The 20,648-nt window shown below is 33.4% G+C and overlaps 1 protein-coding gene across 2 annotated transcripts in view; it reads left to right on the top strand.

The window, feature by feature from the left end:
* Positions 1-20,648, top strand: part of LOC147065133 (uncharacterized) — a 97,442-nt gene that overhangs the window by 38,368 nt on the left and 38,426 nt on the right. For both annotated transcript variants that reach the window (XM_085956712.1, XM_085956713.1), the window contains exons 3-4: positions 17,131-17,190; positions 19,689-19,773. In XM_085956712.1, coding sequence (XP_085812838.1) covers positions 17,131-17,190; positions 19,689-19,773 — 145 coding nt within the window. The remainder of the gene's footprint in view (positions 1-17,130; positions 17,191-19,688; positions 19,774-20,648) is intronic.

Raw genomic sequence — 20,648 nt, 5'->3', positions numbered from 1 at the left:
CAGAAAACAGGGCTGTCAAAATAATATTATGAATTAATATTTTAAAAATATTAATTTCATCATAGTTTTTAATCAAACCTGTGCAAGTACGTACTGATAACTTGGGTGGATTTTGTAGCAAACATACTATTGATATATATACGGGTATATTATTATTATAACCCAATTCGAATTGAACATAGGTTGATACTCAAACACTATTATAGTATGTTTATGATTTCGAGAAAATAATACGATGGTATAATTAATCCATATCAATTATTTGAAAACATTACATTCGCACTTTGCAAGGTAACATCAAAATGTGTATATACTTATCTAAATGACGAATGACATTCATGAGTGAGCACGGCTGAAGGCTTGGAAATGTGTTTTTTTCCATTTCAAAATCTTTCAATTGTGTATTATTTTATTACAGATTCAAGGCCAACTTCATATAACTAATAAAAAATACGGTTTGTTTCTACGAATAAAAAAAGACAGGAAGGAAGATGTGTACAAATCACGGCAATCAGAAAGGCCGGCAAATATGGCCGACAATGCGTGATACACAAACATAAAATACACAAAATTACAAATACATTCGAAGTTTGCGGCACACGTACAGACCACGTGATATTTGTTTACTCAAAATCGTCGCTTTTCAAAATGGCGAATTTGATTGCCAGATTTTACTGAGATGAATCAGTATGTTCCTTCTTGTAGGTAGGTATTCGTAGGTTTGTTTACTATGTATACCGAGAAATTTCCATTTATAAAATCGGAAACGATTTTTACAGAAGAGTTTTGGAATATAATGCAACCAAAACTGGAAAAAATTCTATCATGGGCGTTGACTTCCTGAATTAGTTAACCCCAGGTCCATGCCACTACGTGGCCACAGTGGATATTAAGCCATTTCCACACTGGCAACAAGTTGCTGGCAACCTCATTAAATTTTACGATACTTACCATAATTGATTAAGAAATTTTACGATAATCATCATAATTATCGTAAAATCTAACGAGGTTGCCAGCAACTTAACTTGTTGCCAGTGTGGACCCGGCATTAGATGCACAAAACTTAAATAATATATATTATAAATAAGAATTTAAAATTATAAATATTTATGATTTATGTCTTCGACAGCCCTGATGAAATGTGAGTCGGATCGAGTCATAGAGAAAATTTATTGACACAAACAACTTTGACACGACCTTTTTATATTAACTAGTAGACCAGATATTATGGGCCACATGTTAAAAAATCATATTTTCAATTCTCAAGGCCAATTTTGTAGAACATCCCCTTAAGCTTAAAGGGAACATTGATTTAGAATATTTTTACAACGTTTTTCTTAGGTCGTATTCTTATTTGTCCGGTACAAATCTTGCAATCGATTTTTAACTAACTTCCCGACTAGCTAGACATTTGAAACTTTTGGAATATATCAGAACACGATGCCAATGCATTTTTAAATACTTTTAGCCATCTTTAAGTAGAATTTAATTCATTTCCAGTTAATTCTTTTTTGTATGAAAAGTTATTTCGATACCATTATTGGTTTGTAGGGGGTCCTAGCAACTAAATTATTAAATAATATATACGTGCGTTACTATGGAAATCAATATGAAGTGACATTTCATTATTCAGTATTTCTATCAAGTACAATTTTTTTGATCGTTTAAGCTAGTCAAGTCAAGTTTATATGATTCAACAGAAAATTTAAAAACGTATATAAAAAGTTCTTTTTATCTTGTAATTATTATTTAGTAGGATTACATTTTCCTAAGTATATTATTATTAATACCTATAGTTAACATAATATATAGACACCACATCTGACCTCCAAGAATCTGTCTCGCCAGTTTTCTTGCATCTTCCCAGGTCGTACCAGCATCCCGTAACTCCGCCGTATACACTCTGGATGGTATTTAGTGGTTGTGGTTCGTTGTAATCGGACGAATCTGGTTACATTGGAAAAACACGATTGAAATTCTCTTGAGGCATCTGCAGCATTAATTCTTCATTAAAAAATATTCAATTAGCAGGTCAGAAAAGCTTTAAAAGCTCCCACATGAAATTCTGAAGAGAAAATTTTGATAAAGGAGGCATCGCTGCAGAAAATATCTAAAATTATGCCATTAACCATTAACACATTTTGCCAACAAAAACAAATAAGAATTAATGAAAAAGTGTGCACAATTATGTCGAATCGCCCGAAATATACCAAAACTAATAATATGGTTTGGTTAGGCAGGGTTTAATTTATTTTTAAAAACTAACCGACGTCATCTGTAAATTGGACATAGTTATGCAGAAAGTAGCCAGTCCACAAAAAATAAAAAAATGAGATTTGATATAGATCAGATGCGAGAAGGTTTTCTCTACATTCTGTTGAAAATAGCCAAGCCGCAAAAAAATATTCTTGAAATAAAATACTATTTACAATTTGACATGTTACATTTTTACATACATTACTACTTTTGGCTACATTCTGCATAACTACGTTCAATTATAGTATTAGTTCAATAAAAACGTTTGACTAACAAAATTGAATGTGCACTATTTATGTCCAGCCTACCTCTACCCTTCGCCATTGCTACCTACTATATTTTTGCGGAAATACTATAAAGGGTGATGACGATGAAAAAGATTGAACACCGCCGATATAGGTTATATTGCCTCTATTTAAACGCTTCTATCGATAATTGATCTCATTTTGCACATAACAAGGCTTCTGCTCACCCTTTCGAGTGGGCAGTGCGTTGGCCAACGCTACTCCGATTCCCATGCATCTCGATTCAATTAACTGCCGATCGATTCATAGACAATGCTCCAGATTAGCATTGGTAGGCGAGCAGTTAAATCGAACTTAACTGTTACCGTTGTTGAGTTGCGTTAGTGTTGATTTTGCAACAAGTCGGACGCTCTCCGTCCCGCTGCCGAAGATTCCCACATACATTACTCTTTAGAGTGTTTACCCGCTGACGGCCGATTGCTACTTACCACGGCGATATTGTAATGAGACGCTAGGTATACTGGTAAATATGACCGAACATAATAATATAATGCTGGTTCTAAATTTAAATGAATACTGTTGTTTTTCCGACGGAAGCTCGTGAACTGCTTAGCTAAGCCTACTTAAGAGCATACTTCAGTAAAACGGCAAATAATTTTCAACAGTAGGTGCGACGATAATTCTCACTAGTCGCCAATCGGAGACAGATAGTCGAGGTGTCCGCACGTTGATTTGTTTTGTCATGGCGTCGGATTAAAATATTCTTAAATCGTGTAAAGATGACTAAAAAACTTTACGTATGTACCTACCTACTTAAAAAAGAAAACATGTCAATGAATATACTATTATTATTAGTAATATAATAATAAACATAACATTAAATGGACGCATGTTGGATTTTTATGACAAATTATATTTCGTTCGGCACGAGTCATTTGCACAATCCGCACATCGCCTAGCCACGATCTTTTAAGACCATGCGTCAACTGAAATATAGCCTTAATAAAGCTTCTTATAAAAGACTTTGAAGAAATTCATATTATATACTGTCCGACAACAAGATCTCGTCGATAACCGGAAGTCGCTGTAGTCGCATATGGAAGACTTCTCAGTGACGTACCTGTCATGGTGGCAACGCGTGTTTAAATAATGTATCGGCTCTCTTTTTAGATGTGGCTCCTTTTCTTCTTCGCAATAAACCAAAAGTTTACTTATAGTAATTTTAATATCACCGCTTATCGTTTTACATATATTTTTATTATAAAAAGTATCAAATTACGTAAATCGATAGATCCGTACACCACGAAAGCGTATAATTAAATGATAAATTTAGGGGCGTTTCTCATTTGTAGTACGGTTAACTGTATAGGGGGGGGGGCTGTTAGTTTACAGTTTTAACACGTATACAAGAAGGACTTCGACAATAGAGACGAACACTAATTAATAAATATGAAAGTAAATTTGCGAAAGATTTAATAAAGCTACATGATGATTTAAAAATTGCATATATCAGTATCTACGCTATACCTACGTAAAAACAGGCTGCAATTTTTTTTTTTGCCGTCGAATGGTTACAGAGTGGCGTAACGTAGCGCGGTAAGTTGCATGTTGGGGATAACGAGGGAAGACTACAAAATAAATCACTGGTTAAGGAGGAAGCCACGAGTGCGTAATGTGATAGAGGTTGGGAAGCTCAACCGCCGGAAAAAAAATGCAGTCGTACATTGGTACCTAAGAAACGACAACACTGTCGCCGTAATACTAATTGAAGACCCGAGAATGAGAACAGGATAAAAACAAAAGTTTTTTTAGTTTTTTAGTAAAACGGTTTTTCGGTAATTTCATATTAAAAAAAAACCTGTATCGATGAGCTCGAAAACGAGATAAGATGTTGATTCCCAAAATGAATGAAAAACAGTCCTCGAAATGGAAAAATTTACGAACCGGAGCGCTCGACAGTTTTCTGAAGATTTTTACATAGTAAAGTTATCAAAGTTTATGTGTTTTTTTTCATAAAAACAAGTGTGTTAGATTTTATATAATATGGTCTATCCAGTTCAGGCGGTCAAATTATTTATTTCACGACACGGAGCGATAATTTTACCGATTTTACGAACAGGAACGGCGCTCCGGTGCGTTCCGGTCCATTTCGAGCCCTGATGAAAAATATGTTGGATACTCTCATATTTTGTAACATTTTTACTTATAAGTAATAAAAAAACATTTATGAAAATAAATAAGCCAAAAAACGGTATTAATATTCATTTAATTAGTATTTAAAAATAAAATTATAAAATTGATATTGAAAACAGGATAAAGACCAACACACAATTTAATTGATACAAAATATGTATTTGCAAATATTGAATTATTTCGATTATTACATGTTCAAAATCACTTTAACCATCATGTGACAGTCACTTTTTGAATGATAGGATAACACATATTACAACGTTTTTCTTATGTCGTATTCTTATTTGTCCGGTGGTTGTTTGTCTGGTACAAATCTTGCAATTGATTTTTAACTAACTTCCCGACTAGCTAGACATTTGAAACTTTTAAAATATATTAGAGCACGATGCCAATGCATTTTTTAATATTTAAAGAAAAGTTATTTCGATACCATTATTGGTTGCTAGGGGGTCCTAGCAATTAAATTATTAAATAATATATACGTGCGTTACTATGGAAATGAATATGAAACGACATTTCATTATTCAGTATTTCTATCAAGTACAAATTTTGTTGATCGTTTAAGCTAGTCAAGTCAAGTGATTCAACAGAAAATTTAAAAACGTTGTATATCTATATAAAGTCCTTTTTATCTTGTAATTATTTTTTAAATCAGTATAGAGGCTCCTGTAAAATTCACTATTTGGTCTTTGTCCAGTTTTTATTCTCAGGTCTTCAATTGTATCGACGAACTCATTAAGCTCGGCAGATCTACGTGGCGGTAAAGATCCAGGGACCGAGAATAGTTGAAGGAGTCAGGGAAGGTCTTTATCTAACGTCAATTGACACCGAAGTATTTCTATAGATATCAATTCATTCAATCACACCTGCAATACAAGTAAAAAGTTCATTTAAATCCCCCTCTTATAATAAGTACATACTAGGTATCAGAAAAAAATAGTAGCAACTCGCAATTAAAATTAAATTTTAATTATTTATAGTAGTAGGTACTACTTTATATTATTCTTATGTACCCTATTATGGTACGAAACTGGTCATGGGCTTGCATTGAAACCATACAGTTTTCGGGCGTGTCTTATTTATTGAATTTTAATTGCATTACATTGATTAATTGGTACCGATAGTGGTTGGACAATGAATGTATCTAGGAAATGTGACGTTAATTTCTAATATTTTACCAACGCAAACTTTAAATCCATACCTGTGATACCTATTAATTAATTATTATTCTTATAGCGAATTCTTGTAGGTATGCAGCTGGCAACTAGAATTTACATACCTACCTACACATATATCGGTCGATATATTATGCACCTACCTAACTATTATAGATAAGTTCTCACATGTATGTAGGTAGGTAGGTAATATTTTGAATCGGCCAAGTACAGCCCGAGGCTTGTGTGACTGGATGCACGAGGATTCTAAATAACGTTGTGGTTATAAGACTTATCGAAATTCTATTCCCAAACTGTGGTTAGCTTTTCCGTTCGCTGAATAAGCAATGATAGTCAAATCTCCAACATTATGAGTGTCTAAAACGGAGAAGGACAGTGGAGGATGCATAGGAATCAATACTAAAATTATGTAGCACTACAGAGAATTATTATTGTTAATCCTGATGTTTTTATCGTTCACGTATGTAGGTACATTGCTTGATTAATTTCCAATAATTCTAACATTCGAAGGCGAAACCTCAATGTCACGTAATGAGATGTGAGAATCTCGTGAATTTGATAACTTCAATTTAACTATTATATTTCATTGGTAATTTTGATTTTAAATAATCAATACGTAGATATATATCTAATACCTATATAATATAATATAAAAACATTTAAAATTATTTTTGAATTTAACAGTAAGTATACTTTAAGTAGGTTGTAAAATGTGCGCTTTTTGAAAGGCAAGTTTTTATTACGTACATTATTTTTAAATTCGTAGTTTTAATGTACTTATCCTTTTTCTAATTTTAAAAACATCGATTTTTCTAGAAAATAAAAATGTGTAGGTATACCTTAAAATCCTTTTTGTTTATATCGATTCGACAGTGTAAATTATTATGTGTGCTATTTTCAATCTTCCTATACGAAACCTGAATTACCAGAGAATCTGATAGGAGAAGAATTGAGATGTGCTGCTGGCTGCTGGTGGACGATTCTCACCGTTCAATGGACGGTCATGTGCTCAAATGGTATCTATATTAAAAGAGCTTTTTTCACCAAAGATCGTCTCTCGTAAATCATCGCAGGATTATTCTAACTAATTACAGTATTACCCCGACTTACGCAAACTCGGAGTTACGCGGTTCTTTATCCGACACTTCAGATCCAGTTCCATCAGAAAAGCACATGGCAATTGCAAGTTTGACAGAAGGTCTCAGCTCAATTGAAAAGTGCTTAAAAAATTTAGAAAACGTAGACTCCAACGAAGAACGCGTTGTAGCTACAAAAAAAAATGATTAGCTTGTAATGAAGAAATTCCGCGTGTAAAAAAAAGACAGTGTGTCGTCAGACGAATTTGTTAGATTTTATGAAGCCATCGACATTGAAATATTTTTTTTACGTAACTCTTAAACTAAAAACTTTAAAAAATAATATATTTTACATATTAATAATGTATACAACGAACTGCAATTTTATTAAATATTTTAGATTACTAGTCCTTGTTTCCAATTAAACAAAATGTATATGTATTTATATGCAAAGTTGTACCCCGACTTATGCGAATTTCCTCGGACCCACCTATCGCGTAACTTCAAGGTATTCTTCTTCTTCTTCTTTCATCCTGTCACGGCCCTGTATTGGGGTATAGGGAGAACACAAGTTCGCGCCACTTCCCTCGGTCCATTGTCAACTCTCGCGCCTCCCGCCTTGCCAGACATGCGGCGCATATTGTAGCACCGCTGCTGTGTGAGGGAGGGCCAGCCACAGCGACGGAACCCTTGAGGCCGTGCCACAAGGGTACGAAGTGTCGCACTCTCTGGCGGCATCCGAAACACATGTCCCAGCCAAGTAAAGCGTCTTTTCGTGATTACCTCAATCACATAATATAACACAATAACTACGGGGTATTACTGTAGTCTAAAAATAAAGTGAGATTATAGGCAACGCATCTAATTTCAATAATCACTCTGTAATGAGCAAAAGGCTATGAAGAAAAATTTGTTTCACGTTTGAGAAGCACTGTCCTGTGTGTTGAATTCGTGGCGTACTGGATGGATTAACGGTTAGTTTCGCAAGGTGGCGGCCGTAAATTCAACTGAATATTATTGAATTTAATTGATGCCACCACCCCTCGGGCGATCGCTCCGTTTTGCTCACCATATCGCTGAATTATTGATGGCGATAAATTTTATTACACTTTAGTGAGAGCGGTTGGGTTAGAAATGGTAAAATAATATTCGAAGCTGCGTCCTTATGTGTTCTACTTTTGCATTTGAAGTTGTACCTGTGTATTATTAATCCACAGGTTATCTAAATAAAATTCACATTTAAAGTATTTGGCTAGTACGTCCATAATATGTTGATTACGCATTAAATAATTAGTTTAAATTTATATGTTCAAACATGGTAACCTCAATTTTATAATAAAACCGTGTACCTATTCAAAAATAAAAATTAGGTATTCTAAGTGGCAGTGGCGTGCGGTGACTTGCTTGTAAGGATGCTGTTTGTAAGGATGGTGGAAAAAATACATAAATACCTGTTATTTACTACATAATAATGGCCGCACGGCTTAAGACGGTACTGCAGAGAAACGGCAAATAATTTCCAACTATAGGTGCGACGAAATTTCGGACTGGCTGGCAATCAGAGAGCGAAAGTCGACCTGTGAACACGTCAATTTATTTTGTGATAGCGACGGGGAATTAATCCTTAAATCGTGTAAAGATGACTAAAAAACGTTACCCATTTACTTGAAAAAGAAAACATGTCAATGAATATATTATTATTATTAGTAATAGAACAATAAACATAACATTAAATGGACGCATGTTGACTTTTTATGACAAATTATGTTTTGTTCTGCACGCGTCATTTGCACAATCTTCGCGTCGCGTATTCACGATCATTTACGACCGTGCCCCAGCTGAAGTATAGCCTTAAGCGTCGGCCTATAGCGTAGGTAGTGGGTCCCAGGTTCGAGTCCTGGGTCTTGCAAGTACACATATTGTCCTACAATTTGTGCATGAGTCAGAGTATGGACCTATATGTTGAGCAAGTGTGGCTGACATCCATTTTTTTTTAAAAACAAAATCTGTTAATACAAACTCCATTCTGTGGACGCCCATATGATCTTATTAGGACCGGACATGGTAATTTATCGAATATTCCTGGTGCTGTGCATCCGCGGCATATATGGACTGCTAGGTACCTACCTATATAAAATTTAAACTACGAGTATCATAATAGAAAATATTTTTTAGAGAATTAAAATAAAGCTTTCCTCCAAAATTTCGGAATTGAAGATGCCGGAATCCCGAATTTAGCTTTCACACGATTTTGCGCAGAAACAAGGGTTTTCTCAACCATACCATAATGTTAATATCTAATTGATAGTGTCTCATTAATTAACTGTAAAATATACTAAAATAATTATTTAACCCTTTGCTATAAAATTAGTGTATTTATATAATATAAATTACATCTACTTTAAACTCCAATGTTCTATCGGTTACTTAATAAAACATTTTTTTTATTAATTAAAAATATTGTAGACATATTAAGGGCTCTCGAATGTGACTGACTGATTGAAGATGAACTTTCCAATTAGCAACCCGCGAAAGCTATAAAAAGTCACCGTACTCATTGGTACTATATTTCGACATTTGTGGAGTTTTTCGAGATCGCTGGATTAGAGGAAAACATATTTATTTCGGGAAAATTTTCCCGGAATATCAGTATTGAAAATTCTCCCCAGGATTGCAGGATTCCGAATCAATGAAACATCCTAAGTGAAATCGTTGTCTTCTCGTCCATTTTATGTAAAGTCATCCCCGCTATTGACAATCGTCATAGTGTACTAGTGTAAAGCGATAGTGTACTAGTAGGTTATCTATTACATATTATTATATACTTAACTTACCAGCATTTACCAGAGTCTTCTTGTTTGTAAACCACGTAAGCTGTGCCGTTTTCGTGATATTGTTCTCACACCGATAGAATATAAATTTTTGATTATACGTACATACAAATCTTCCGTAGGATGCATATTTTGTATATTAATTTAATCAGGCAATTTATCTGCACTCCGATGCAGCGGGGGTTAGTTACCCACCTGCATCGGAGTTAACCACGTCTTTGGCAACGCCCAAAATATTAGATGCATTCAAACACCTGTCCTAGCTTATTAGTTATTCCGGCGCGATCGGAGGTACCTATATATTAAATTGCTAATTACATTAGTCTAATTTAAAATAAAAATGAATCAATTGTTTTGGACATATAACAGTGAAATTATTACGATTTCTAACACTTGCTTACCTATCGGATGATTGAAGAGGCAATCTTATTTATGATGTTTTTTATTATACGGTATTGATGTTATTTATGTTGATAGCTGTTTCAGGATAGGTACATGCGCATCCTCGAAACGGTATACGGTAATTAAGGTGATACCTTTACTGAGCCTTTTTTAAAGAGGCACCTAGCGGAAAAATACGAAGCTTGCAATTTGAGACATTTTTTGATAATTTACAATTTCAACTGTATTAATTAATAAATATGTATCTGGAAACGTTAAAAAGAAAAATATTTTTTATTTCAAGTCTAAGATAAACCTAAAATTTAAGAATTTTTTTATAAAATGTGAATTTGGTGCAGGTTCCGACGTTATTGTTACATATTATTTTATAGTCATATTTATTATTAAATTTAGTTAAAGTTTTCTATTTTTTTTGTCGAGATTTTTGACTAATTCATAGTTTAAATATTTTTTATATTCATTTTAAAAAAAACATCGATTTTTATAAAAATATAAATGTGTATAACTTGAAATCCTTTTTATTTATATCTTGGCATATTGGGGATAACGTGGGAAGACCACAAAATAAATCACTGGTCAAGTGTTGACTTGTGTGTCCCTGATAGATAACTATCTTAGAAATCGGGAGCATCAATTGTTTATTCTCCCGAGTAGCAGAACTAACCTGCCATTAGTGATGCCAATTGGGAGGGTAATAACTCTGTTCAACCAAATCGCTTCGGATGTTTATAATATATTCCACCTACGTGAGGATGAGTAAGTATAGGTGGACGTTGTTTTATAAATTCTTAAAATAGGGTCCACTTAGCTCATTCGGTGTGCTTCTATGCTTTATAATTTATATCTTTTATAATTGTTTTACTTTACTTTTCATGCTGTTTTTGTGATACTGCATAGGTATATTTATTTCTTCTTTACACTGTTTCTTTGTTGTTAAATGTCATGTTGTGAACGTCTTAAATTTGTAATTTGTAATGTTCACGGTATGTAAAAAAAAAAAAAATATTTTTGAATTTGAGGTGTTTTAAAAATTTTGAAGCTTACAATCTAATATTTGCAATGTAATGGATTTATACCATTTCGACTTGGCGAGTGTCGCACGCTCGATAAGCATCTCGCAAAGGGCCGTGCCATATCTCCCTGCCTACTCATTGGGTGCATTGCCGTTGTTGTTTATTCACGGTGCACAGTATTATGGATGTAACTTCTATAGGCAATGCTAAACTTGTATCTTGTATTGGTCGGGCCGCGGTGATCGCGTTCGGTTCCCACACTCCAGTTTCCAAATGGCTTCGCGATGCGCGGCGAAAAACGTGCTGCCCAACAGCCTACGCGAACCTTTTGTTCCGGTGAAACATTTTGGCAACATATTATTTTGATCATCAGTTGACATTTAATACGGTCTGTTCCCCCCGCCCTACCAAACTAAAAAACAAATGTTTTTGAGACTACTTTACTTTCGGCTGTATGGATATTATCCGTGGCTCTATCCGACTGACTTTCTCTTAGGTATGCTTACATACTGTAGTTTAAAATTTAGAAGGGATCTTTATTTAGCTACATATTTTTTATACGCGGCGTTAATGGAAACTCTGCCATTCTTGGTGGTGATGGCTTGTGTGTATCTGATAATTATCTTAGGAATAGAGGGCATCCGTTGTTTGTTCTCCCAAAGTGCAGAACTAACCTGCTATTAGTAATGCCAATTGGGAGGGTAATAACCATGTTTAATGAAATCATTCAGATATTGATATATTCCACCTACGTGCGTGTGAATTTAGGTGGACGTTGTTTTATAAGTTTTTAAGATAGGGTCTATCAATAGTTCACTCTGTGTGCTTCCATCTACTTTTATTTTTGTTATTTTATTTCTTATTGTACTATTAACTTACATTGCTCTGTATTTTTATTTGAAAAATTGTTAACACTTATTATATGTCTCGTGAACGCTTTAAATTTATAATTTTTTATGTTCATTATATGTAAAATAAATAAATTTGAATTTGAATAAATTAACACTGTCTGATGTATAAATATTAAAGCAAGCAATTTCTTTTCTTTATTTCGTCAATGCGGGGTGAAATTAAATCTGCCCTTTTTTGTAAAGATTTCATGAAAATTGACCTCGTGTTAGTAGAGTCTGCATCCAAATAAATATTGAAAAATAAATATCATCCAAAGCGTCTTCAATAAGATTTTTTTGACCAATAGATCGCCATTTCTTTGTTTTTTGTTTTGGCAAATCAGATTAAACACCTGAACTCAATTTGTCGTGAACCTTATGCGCCGGCTAGACGGCAAAGAGTTTTTAGTTTGCGCGAACTACAGTTTTCCCGTCCATACACACACGGGTTTACCGATACAATCGATACAAGCTCGCGGTAAAGCTTCAGCGTGTAGCCGGCGCATTAGGCAATCTACTGCCGGATGCAGGTCATTTTATGGATATACTTACATGCATGGATATTACAAATTATAAATACGAATGAAACAGTTAAATAATACATAATATGAATATAGAAACCAGTGCGATGAAAACGTTATATATTACAATAATTAGTGCCCAAAAAGAAGTATGTACGTACAGCGGGTGAGCTAAATATATCTCATTTTAATATTTATTTGTATATATATATATATTTAACAACTTCCACGTAAAGTCACGCAAGGAATATATCGATATCCACCAATTATTCACGTTATTGGTATCACGGATGGCAAGCTAACTCTGTACTTTGGGAGAAAAAAGAACTGATATTTTTATGTATGATTGAAGTCGATGTAATTAAAGTATCTGAGCTATGTAATATTTCATGTTTTAGATGCTCATTTTGTCTTAATAACCTCTCCCACCATTTAAAATGACTCTGAGATGATGGCGAATTATCCTAGTCACATTTTGCGGTGAGCGTAAACAACGATTATTGGCTTTTTTATTGGCCGTCGACTATTATTAACCACATAATAATATGATATCATGTGTGCCAGTGGCGAAGGGTGGAGGTAGGCTGTTAAGATCCGCCATAAATACTGTACACTAAACTTTGTCAGTCATACGTAATTGTTTTCATTGAAATAAGACTACAATTTACAGATGGTGTTGGTTAATTTTTAAAATTCAATTAAACCATGCGAAAACCAAGCAATAATATAGATAATAGTCAAAAAATACTCGTCTATCTATAAAATATCTAAAAGTATGCAATTAAATCATGCATAACTTTGAATATTTTATAGATAGAATAATATTTTTTATCCACTATAGTTTGGTTTAGGCAGGGCTTAATGAATTAAAAGAGTAATAGAAAAATATATATTCTTAATCCAACGAAAACAAATAAGGATAAATGAAACAGTGTACAAAATTTTGTCCTATCGCCCAAAATATACCAAAAAATACGCGTGACTAACAAAGTTTAATGTGCACTATTTATGGCGGATCTTCACAGCCTACCTGCACCCTTCTGCACTGAGTGTCATCATTTCACCTATTTGCATCCCAAAGCTGGCATCTGGCATCTTTGGCCGAGTGATGACATTGAAACGTCACGTGCCCATGTTATAATAAATTATTATTGATCTTGATTCGCATGCCGATGGTTCTCCCATCGGATAGATCTCTCCGGTCGTCTGCTAATCGATTTATACGCGATCCTATCCTATCCGATCCGATCCGACAAGTCACGACTAAAAGCGTGAGTTTGCTTCATCCATGACGTGTTGCTGCGTGTGCGTGTGTGGGAATATCCCTGCAGTGTGCTTGTGTCTGTGTACGGGCTTCACTGCAATCGTGCCGATACTATTTTTACACAAACACCTTGTACTATTAATGGGTGCACACTTTATCATATCAATATCTTTGAGAGCCAATGGTCACTGGCAGCTTACAAAATCGTAGATAACTGTTAATGATATTGGCGAAAAGCGACGACAGCTCAGAGTAATAATATCAGGAGAGTGGGTATTGTTCGCCAAAATGAACCCATGTTTCTTGCGTATTACGCACAGTACCTGAAACCTCAATTTTATTATTATTAACTTAACTATTAAATGTTATAACATTATATTAATTGAGTTAGCATTTACTTGGTAGAATTCCATTTTACAAGAAATGAAAATATAATTAATATTAAATCCTACAGGTTTTTAAAAAGGTTTGTCGATAGCTATTTCGGTTGTAACACCATTATCAAGACTATTCAGATAGGCCGCTTGCCCTTGCTTAAATACTACACGTGTATAGATAGAGACAGAATACATTCTCTTACTCGTTCCAGCAATATTATGAATTTGTACACTTATTATTAATTGTAATATTATTAATACTTTGAAAACCCTAAGTGGGTTTTTTAATGGATATCAAAATTTATCAAAAACAGTGTTCAAGTACTTTGGTTATTTATTGACATTATTAATCAATTAAAATATTATTAGTATAATTGTATTAATCGTGTGTTTAAATTATATTTAATAGTGGCGACGAATGCAATACCAAATTTTCATTAATTATGTGATTACTTTTGAATAATTCGCGATTAATTTCCAACTGTTCGAGTAAATTCAATTTTAGACCTTTATTACATATATGCAAACATTCCGGCGCCATATTATTACTGGTGCTATGCGAATTTGATATCAAATGTTTAGCAAACTGAGAATCTGTTTTACTGTTCCTGAAAGACTGGAGGTGTTCTTCGAAACGAGTTTTTATTGGCCTGCCAGATTGACCAATGTACCATAGAATACATGTGCCACATGTTATTTTATAAACTCCGCTTTTAGAAAACAGAATTAATTTTCTAGATCTCACTATTCAGAGGGTTAATAATAAACATAACTTTAAAATATATAGAAAACCCACCTACACTGAAACTAATATACATAAAGGATCGCAACATCCATGGATTCATAAGTTGGCGGCATACCATGCCATAATCCACAGGCTAGTTAGCGTACCCATGGACAAATTAGATTTTGAGGATGAACTACATACCATTAAAAAATTGCCTTAAGTAATGGATATGCAACATCAATGGTACATAAAATATTATATAAAAACAACTTAAATTAGCTAGATCATGGTTTCCCAAACTATGGGTCGCGACCCACCAGTGGGTCGCGAGCGAATATTGAGTGGGCCCTCGCCACCGTATACATGAAAAAAAAATAGGAAGTGATAAATTTGATATTTCATTCAGCTATTTATAATTCCTAAAAATTTAAATAAACTAAACCAACTAGCATGTCAACAAAAGCAAGTGAAGAACTCATTGACTTATCAGAAGATACATCACTGAAAAAAAAGTTTCAATCGTAAACAGTTAACGAAATTCTGGCTCTCAGTTGCTGATAATTATCCTTGCCTGTTCGATGAAGCTATGAAAGTCATCCTCCTCTTTACTACCTCATATCTATGTGAGGGCGGATTTTCGGCTATGGTTAACATTAAAACTAAATACCGAAATAAATTCGGATATATCAAACTCACTGCGATTAAAAGTAACTAAAGTTGAAGTTGATGCTAAAACTGTAATGAAGCAAAACAAGAAACAAATGCATCCTTCACATTGAAATAACTTTCTTGCAGGTGTAGGTATTTAAGTAATAATTTTTTTTATTTAAGTTGTGTTTCTTATTTCAACAGTCTTTCATTTATATTGGTAACGCTTTTAAAAAATATTTTTTTTATTTCAATTAGAATAAATAAGTCAGCATTAAGTAGTTCCACGACTCGCCACTAGGGAATCTGAGCATTACCAATATTTATGCCCTCTTTTCTGTAAGACAGCTAATAGGTGGGTCCCAAGATTGGAAATTTTTGTTAGATGGGTCGGAGCCCAGTCAACTTTGGGAACCACTGAGCTATATCAACAATATACCCTAACGTTAAAGATTAAATTCGTTATTACAAGTCCATTGCTTATCACGGCATTATTTCAGACAAAATTTATCAAGAAATTAAACATAGCGTTAACGTAGCATTCAAAGCTAATAATAATCTAGGATTAAACTTAAAAAATAGTAAAGATAAAATCAACAAACTGGGGAAAAGCGGAGTTTATAAAATAACATGTGGCACATGTAGTCTATGGTACATTGGTCAATCTGGCAGGTCAATAAAAACTCGTTTCGAAGAACACCTCCGGTCTTTCAGGAACAGTAAAACAGATTCTCAGTTTACTAAACATTTGATATCAAATTCGCATAGCATCAGTAATAATATGGCGCCGGAATGTTTGCATATATGTAATAAAGGTCTAAAATTGAATTTACTCGAACAGTTGGAAATTAATCGCGAATTATTCAAAAGCAATCACATAATTAATGAAAATTTGGTAATGCATTCGTCGCAACTATTAAATATAATTTAAACACACGATTAATACAATTATACTAATAATATTTTAATTGATTAATAATGTCAATAAATAACCAAAGTACTTGAACACTGTAATTTTGATAAATTTTGATATCCATTAAAAAACTCACTTAGGGTTTTCAAAGTATTAATAATATTACAATTAATAATAAGTGTACAAATTCATAATATTGCTGGGACGAGTAAGAGAATGTAATCTGTCTCTATACACGTGTAGTATTTAAGCAAGGGCAAGCGGCCTATCTTAATAGTCTTGATAATGGTGTTACAACCGAAATAGCTATTGACAAACCTTTTTAAAAACCTGTAGAATTTATTATTAATTATATTTTCATTTCTTATAACAACATGTTGCGTCTCAGTACGACTACCAAATTTAAACATATCATAGTTAAACATACTTTCTAAGTAAAAATAATTACCGCTATTTATATATTTAACACAAAAACAATAAATTTCAGCAACGCGCGCTCGCAGTTTTTAAATGACTAGTCATCCAAATCAATATTTACCGGTGACGTGTACAACAAATATTTAATTCAGCATACTTAATCAAGTTTTCTTTTTTTTCAGGATGGGTGCGAGTTCGGGCGAGGGACTGGTGGCAGCGCCATGCTACCCTCTACCAGAGAGGTAATTATTATCTGACTCAATTTACTGTACCTACCATTCATTTATATCTAATAAATACGGTCAAAGCACATTTGAGTGCATGGCGACCTCAGTCTTAGGGGTATCTGCTCCTGAGACATTGTCAGTCATAAAATTATGGTTCACACCCAGACGTATGGTCCCGTGATACGCCCGATTAAGACCGGATGTTGTGCGGGGTGGGTGTGGTTTAGTGGGGCCATTAAATTAAATAGCGAACTTTAAAAACAGTTCCTAGTCGTGCTGTTTACAAAATACGTATAATTTTGTTCCCTTGTCTATAATCTAGATAGTAGGTACCTAACTGATACAATGCCTCGTACCTATTTCGCTTGCAATATCTCATGGAGATATAAGATGGACCTACGTAAGATTACGATAAAATATCTCCGCTAAACGACCGCAAAAATATGTACCTACTGCTGTATCTGGCATTAAGGTGAAGTCTTCACTGAGCCTTTTTTAAAGAGGCACCTAGCGGAAAAATACGAAGCTTGCAATTTGAGACATTTTTTTTATAATTTACAATTTCAACTGTATTAATGAATAAATATGTATCTGAAAACATTAAAAAGAAAAATATTTTTTATTTTAAGTCAAAGATAAACTTACAATTGTAAAAAATGTAATAAAATGTGAATTTGTTGAATCGGACCGCACCCTATTATTACATATATTTTATGGTCATATTTATTATTAAAATTTAGTTTATTAGGTTTTCTAAGCATCACCTAAGAGATTTTTGACTAATTCATAGTTTTAATATTTTTTATATCTATTTAAAAAAACATCGATTTTTATAAAAAATATAAATGTGTATAACTTGAAATCCTTTTTATTTATATCAAATTTTATTTATGTAAGGTCCTAATATTGAAGCTTGATTTGATATAAATAAAAAGGATTTCGGAAACAGTTTATTGCATCGTTTTATCTCGCTCGGCGTCGTTCTAACTACGTCATATCTATCAAAACTATTGAACTTCATGCTTATTCGATAAACTACAAGTTTTCAAACCTTACCACCATTCCACTAACGAAATATAGATAGCTGCATCTCGAATGTACCTACATATAACCAGTGGCGACCGGTGAGTTATTTTACTGGGAGTTCACTTTTTTCACCTTTTGACTGCTGTAAAAAGGCATTTGCCTTCATCAAAACTTCATCAAAAAATTAAAAAAAAATTATTGGTTTTTTTAATTTAGTACATTTAAAAGAAATCATAAATAACTCACTATTTATTATTTGTTGTACCTCTAAAAACAGTTTTTCTTGAAAAAATTGGATTTTAAACTTTAACACAAACTGGTTGACAAGAACTATTTTGTTTTGACCGAATTATTAGTACTACCGAAATATCTCGTATCTGGCAGTGACCGGGATTTATTGTTCATTTGTATGAGAAATCCATTTTTCTGTTTTTCATCGACACAAATTTTTCAATTACGCGTTTGTTGAAGTCAGGAATCTCTTGTATCATTCTTTTTTTCGATACTGAGCATACATAATGCGTTCAATCTTGATTGCGCGATGGTGTTTCTACTAAAACACTTGATCCGTTTGAGTGTGAAAAAACATCTTTCGCTTTCCACTGATGTCATCGGAATAGTAAAAATTAAATTTAATAGTAAAACCGTTTACGTAAATGTGTCAATGAGATTTTTTTCGATTAAAATGTTTTATAATGCTGAGGCGCATCAGCATTATAAAAATTATCCAAGCTGTAAATAACAGACAATTCATTTTTGAGTTTATTTTTATATAAAAAGTCAGACGTATTACAGAGCTAGTTTGGAGAGATATCATAATTGATAAACATTGTGAATTTAGTTATCAAACTGAAAAAAACTTAAAGTTTATTTTTAAATTGTACTTCGCCTAAATTTGAGAAATGTTGTCAACATGTGCGGAAATTTAATATACGTACTGTGAAAAGAATTTATTTTTATAATAATATTGAATAAAAATTGTCAAACAATAATTGTACGTGTGATACGGGCTGTATTGTTTTAAAACCGATGAAGCCGCATTCGGGCCGAGAGCGACTGCAACTGTCGCTCCGGAGCACGTAGAAAAAATATTTACGTATTGCTATTCCACGCGACAGACGACGCTCTTTCTCATTGAAAAGAAATCGAAATTAGATTACTGGGCGCTTTGGTACGAGCGATGTCGGATATCGCTCCCATCAACATATAATATTATTATTTAAAATAGCCGGTTAAAAACACATATTAGAATTTGTTTTTCTATATGAATTAATGCCTACGGTAATAGATCAGAACACTTTTAATTAATCAAATATAAATTAAATACTCATTTAAAAAAAGTCTTTTCGCATAAATTGAGTGGGTGGGTGTGCAACGCTCCAGCGCTCTCAAGGGAGAATCGCCACTGCATATAACCATGTTTCTGTATGCACCGGATATGACAAAGGATCTTGGATTTGTTGGATACAGTGATTGTTCTGTTTCAGGCGAGCGGTCCGCCCGAGCAGCAGGAACCGGTGGACCTGAGCGTCCGAAGAAAGGGACCTCGGAGACCACCTCGCAGAGGACATGGTGCGTTACATTATTCCACTGTATTCTCTAACCACAACTTTTTGAGATGTGTTTCTGGATAACTAGTCAATAAAATAAAACGTTACAATGAATCGGATATATTATATAAATGAAATAGTCATCGTCTTCAAGAACTCTCTGTTACTCTGTTACGGTCTATCTTCCACAGCACATGTTCAACCTGGAATGTTATTATAAACTCACGACTAAATTATACGGAAAAACTAACCTTCTGAGATGTTATCATATTTTCCTTATAAATCAGGTATTCGGATAAAAGTCACATGTTCATATATTTTCCGTGATTTTCCGTGCATGGTTTAAATTTAAAAGAATCTTTGATACTCATTAACATTGCCGTGGTTGCACAATTTCCCATGGTTATTATTTTTAATTCTCGATTATCGATTGTTATGTATTTATTATCTTTTATGTTAATTTTTCATATTTTTTGCGAAATGATTGATAATGAAATGGTAAATTTCGAGTCTCTGTGTGGGAAATTGTATTAATTTTATCTGACAAAACTCGGAAGAGCTTCGCTTCGAAAAAATATTGTATGCTCTGTCCAAATTGATTAATTATTCAAATATTTACAAATTATAAATTTAAGACGTTCACAACATAACAATTAAAAGCATAGAAATAGTATTAAACCAGTGTACAGAAGAAAGAAATATATGCAGTACCTACATATCACAAAAACAGTACTTATATAAAATGTAAATAGGTACAAAATTTATAAAAATTATAAAGCATGGAAGCACACCGAATGAGCAAAATGGACCCTATTTTAAGAATTTATAAAACAACACCCACTTATACTCATTTACAGTAGACGTGCTGATATTTTGATAACCTAGAGATAGTATTAT

This window comes from Rhyacophila brunnea, unplaced genomic scaffold (assembly GCF_057557595.1).
Source record: "Rhyacophila brunnea isolate RB1 unplaced genomic scaffold, BYU_Rbru_1.0 scaffold_6, whole genome shotgun sequence".
Classification (NCBI taxonomy): domain Eukaryota; kingdom Metazoa; phylum Arthropoda; class Insecta; order Trichoptera; family Rhyacophilidae; genus Rhyacophila; species Rhyacophila brunnea.
Note: the sequence above shows the minus strand (reverse complement) of the source record. Positions and strands in the feature narration are given on the sequence as shown.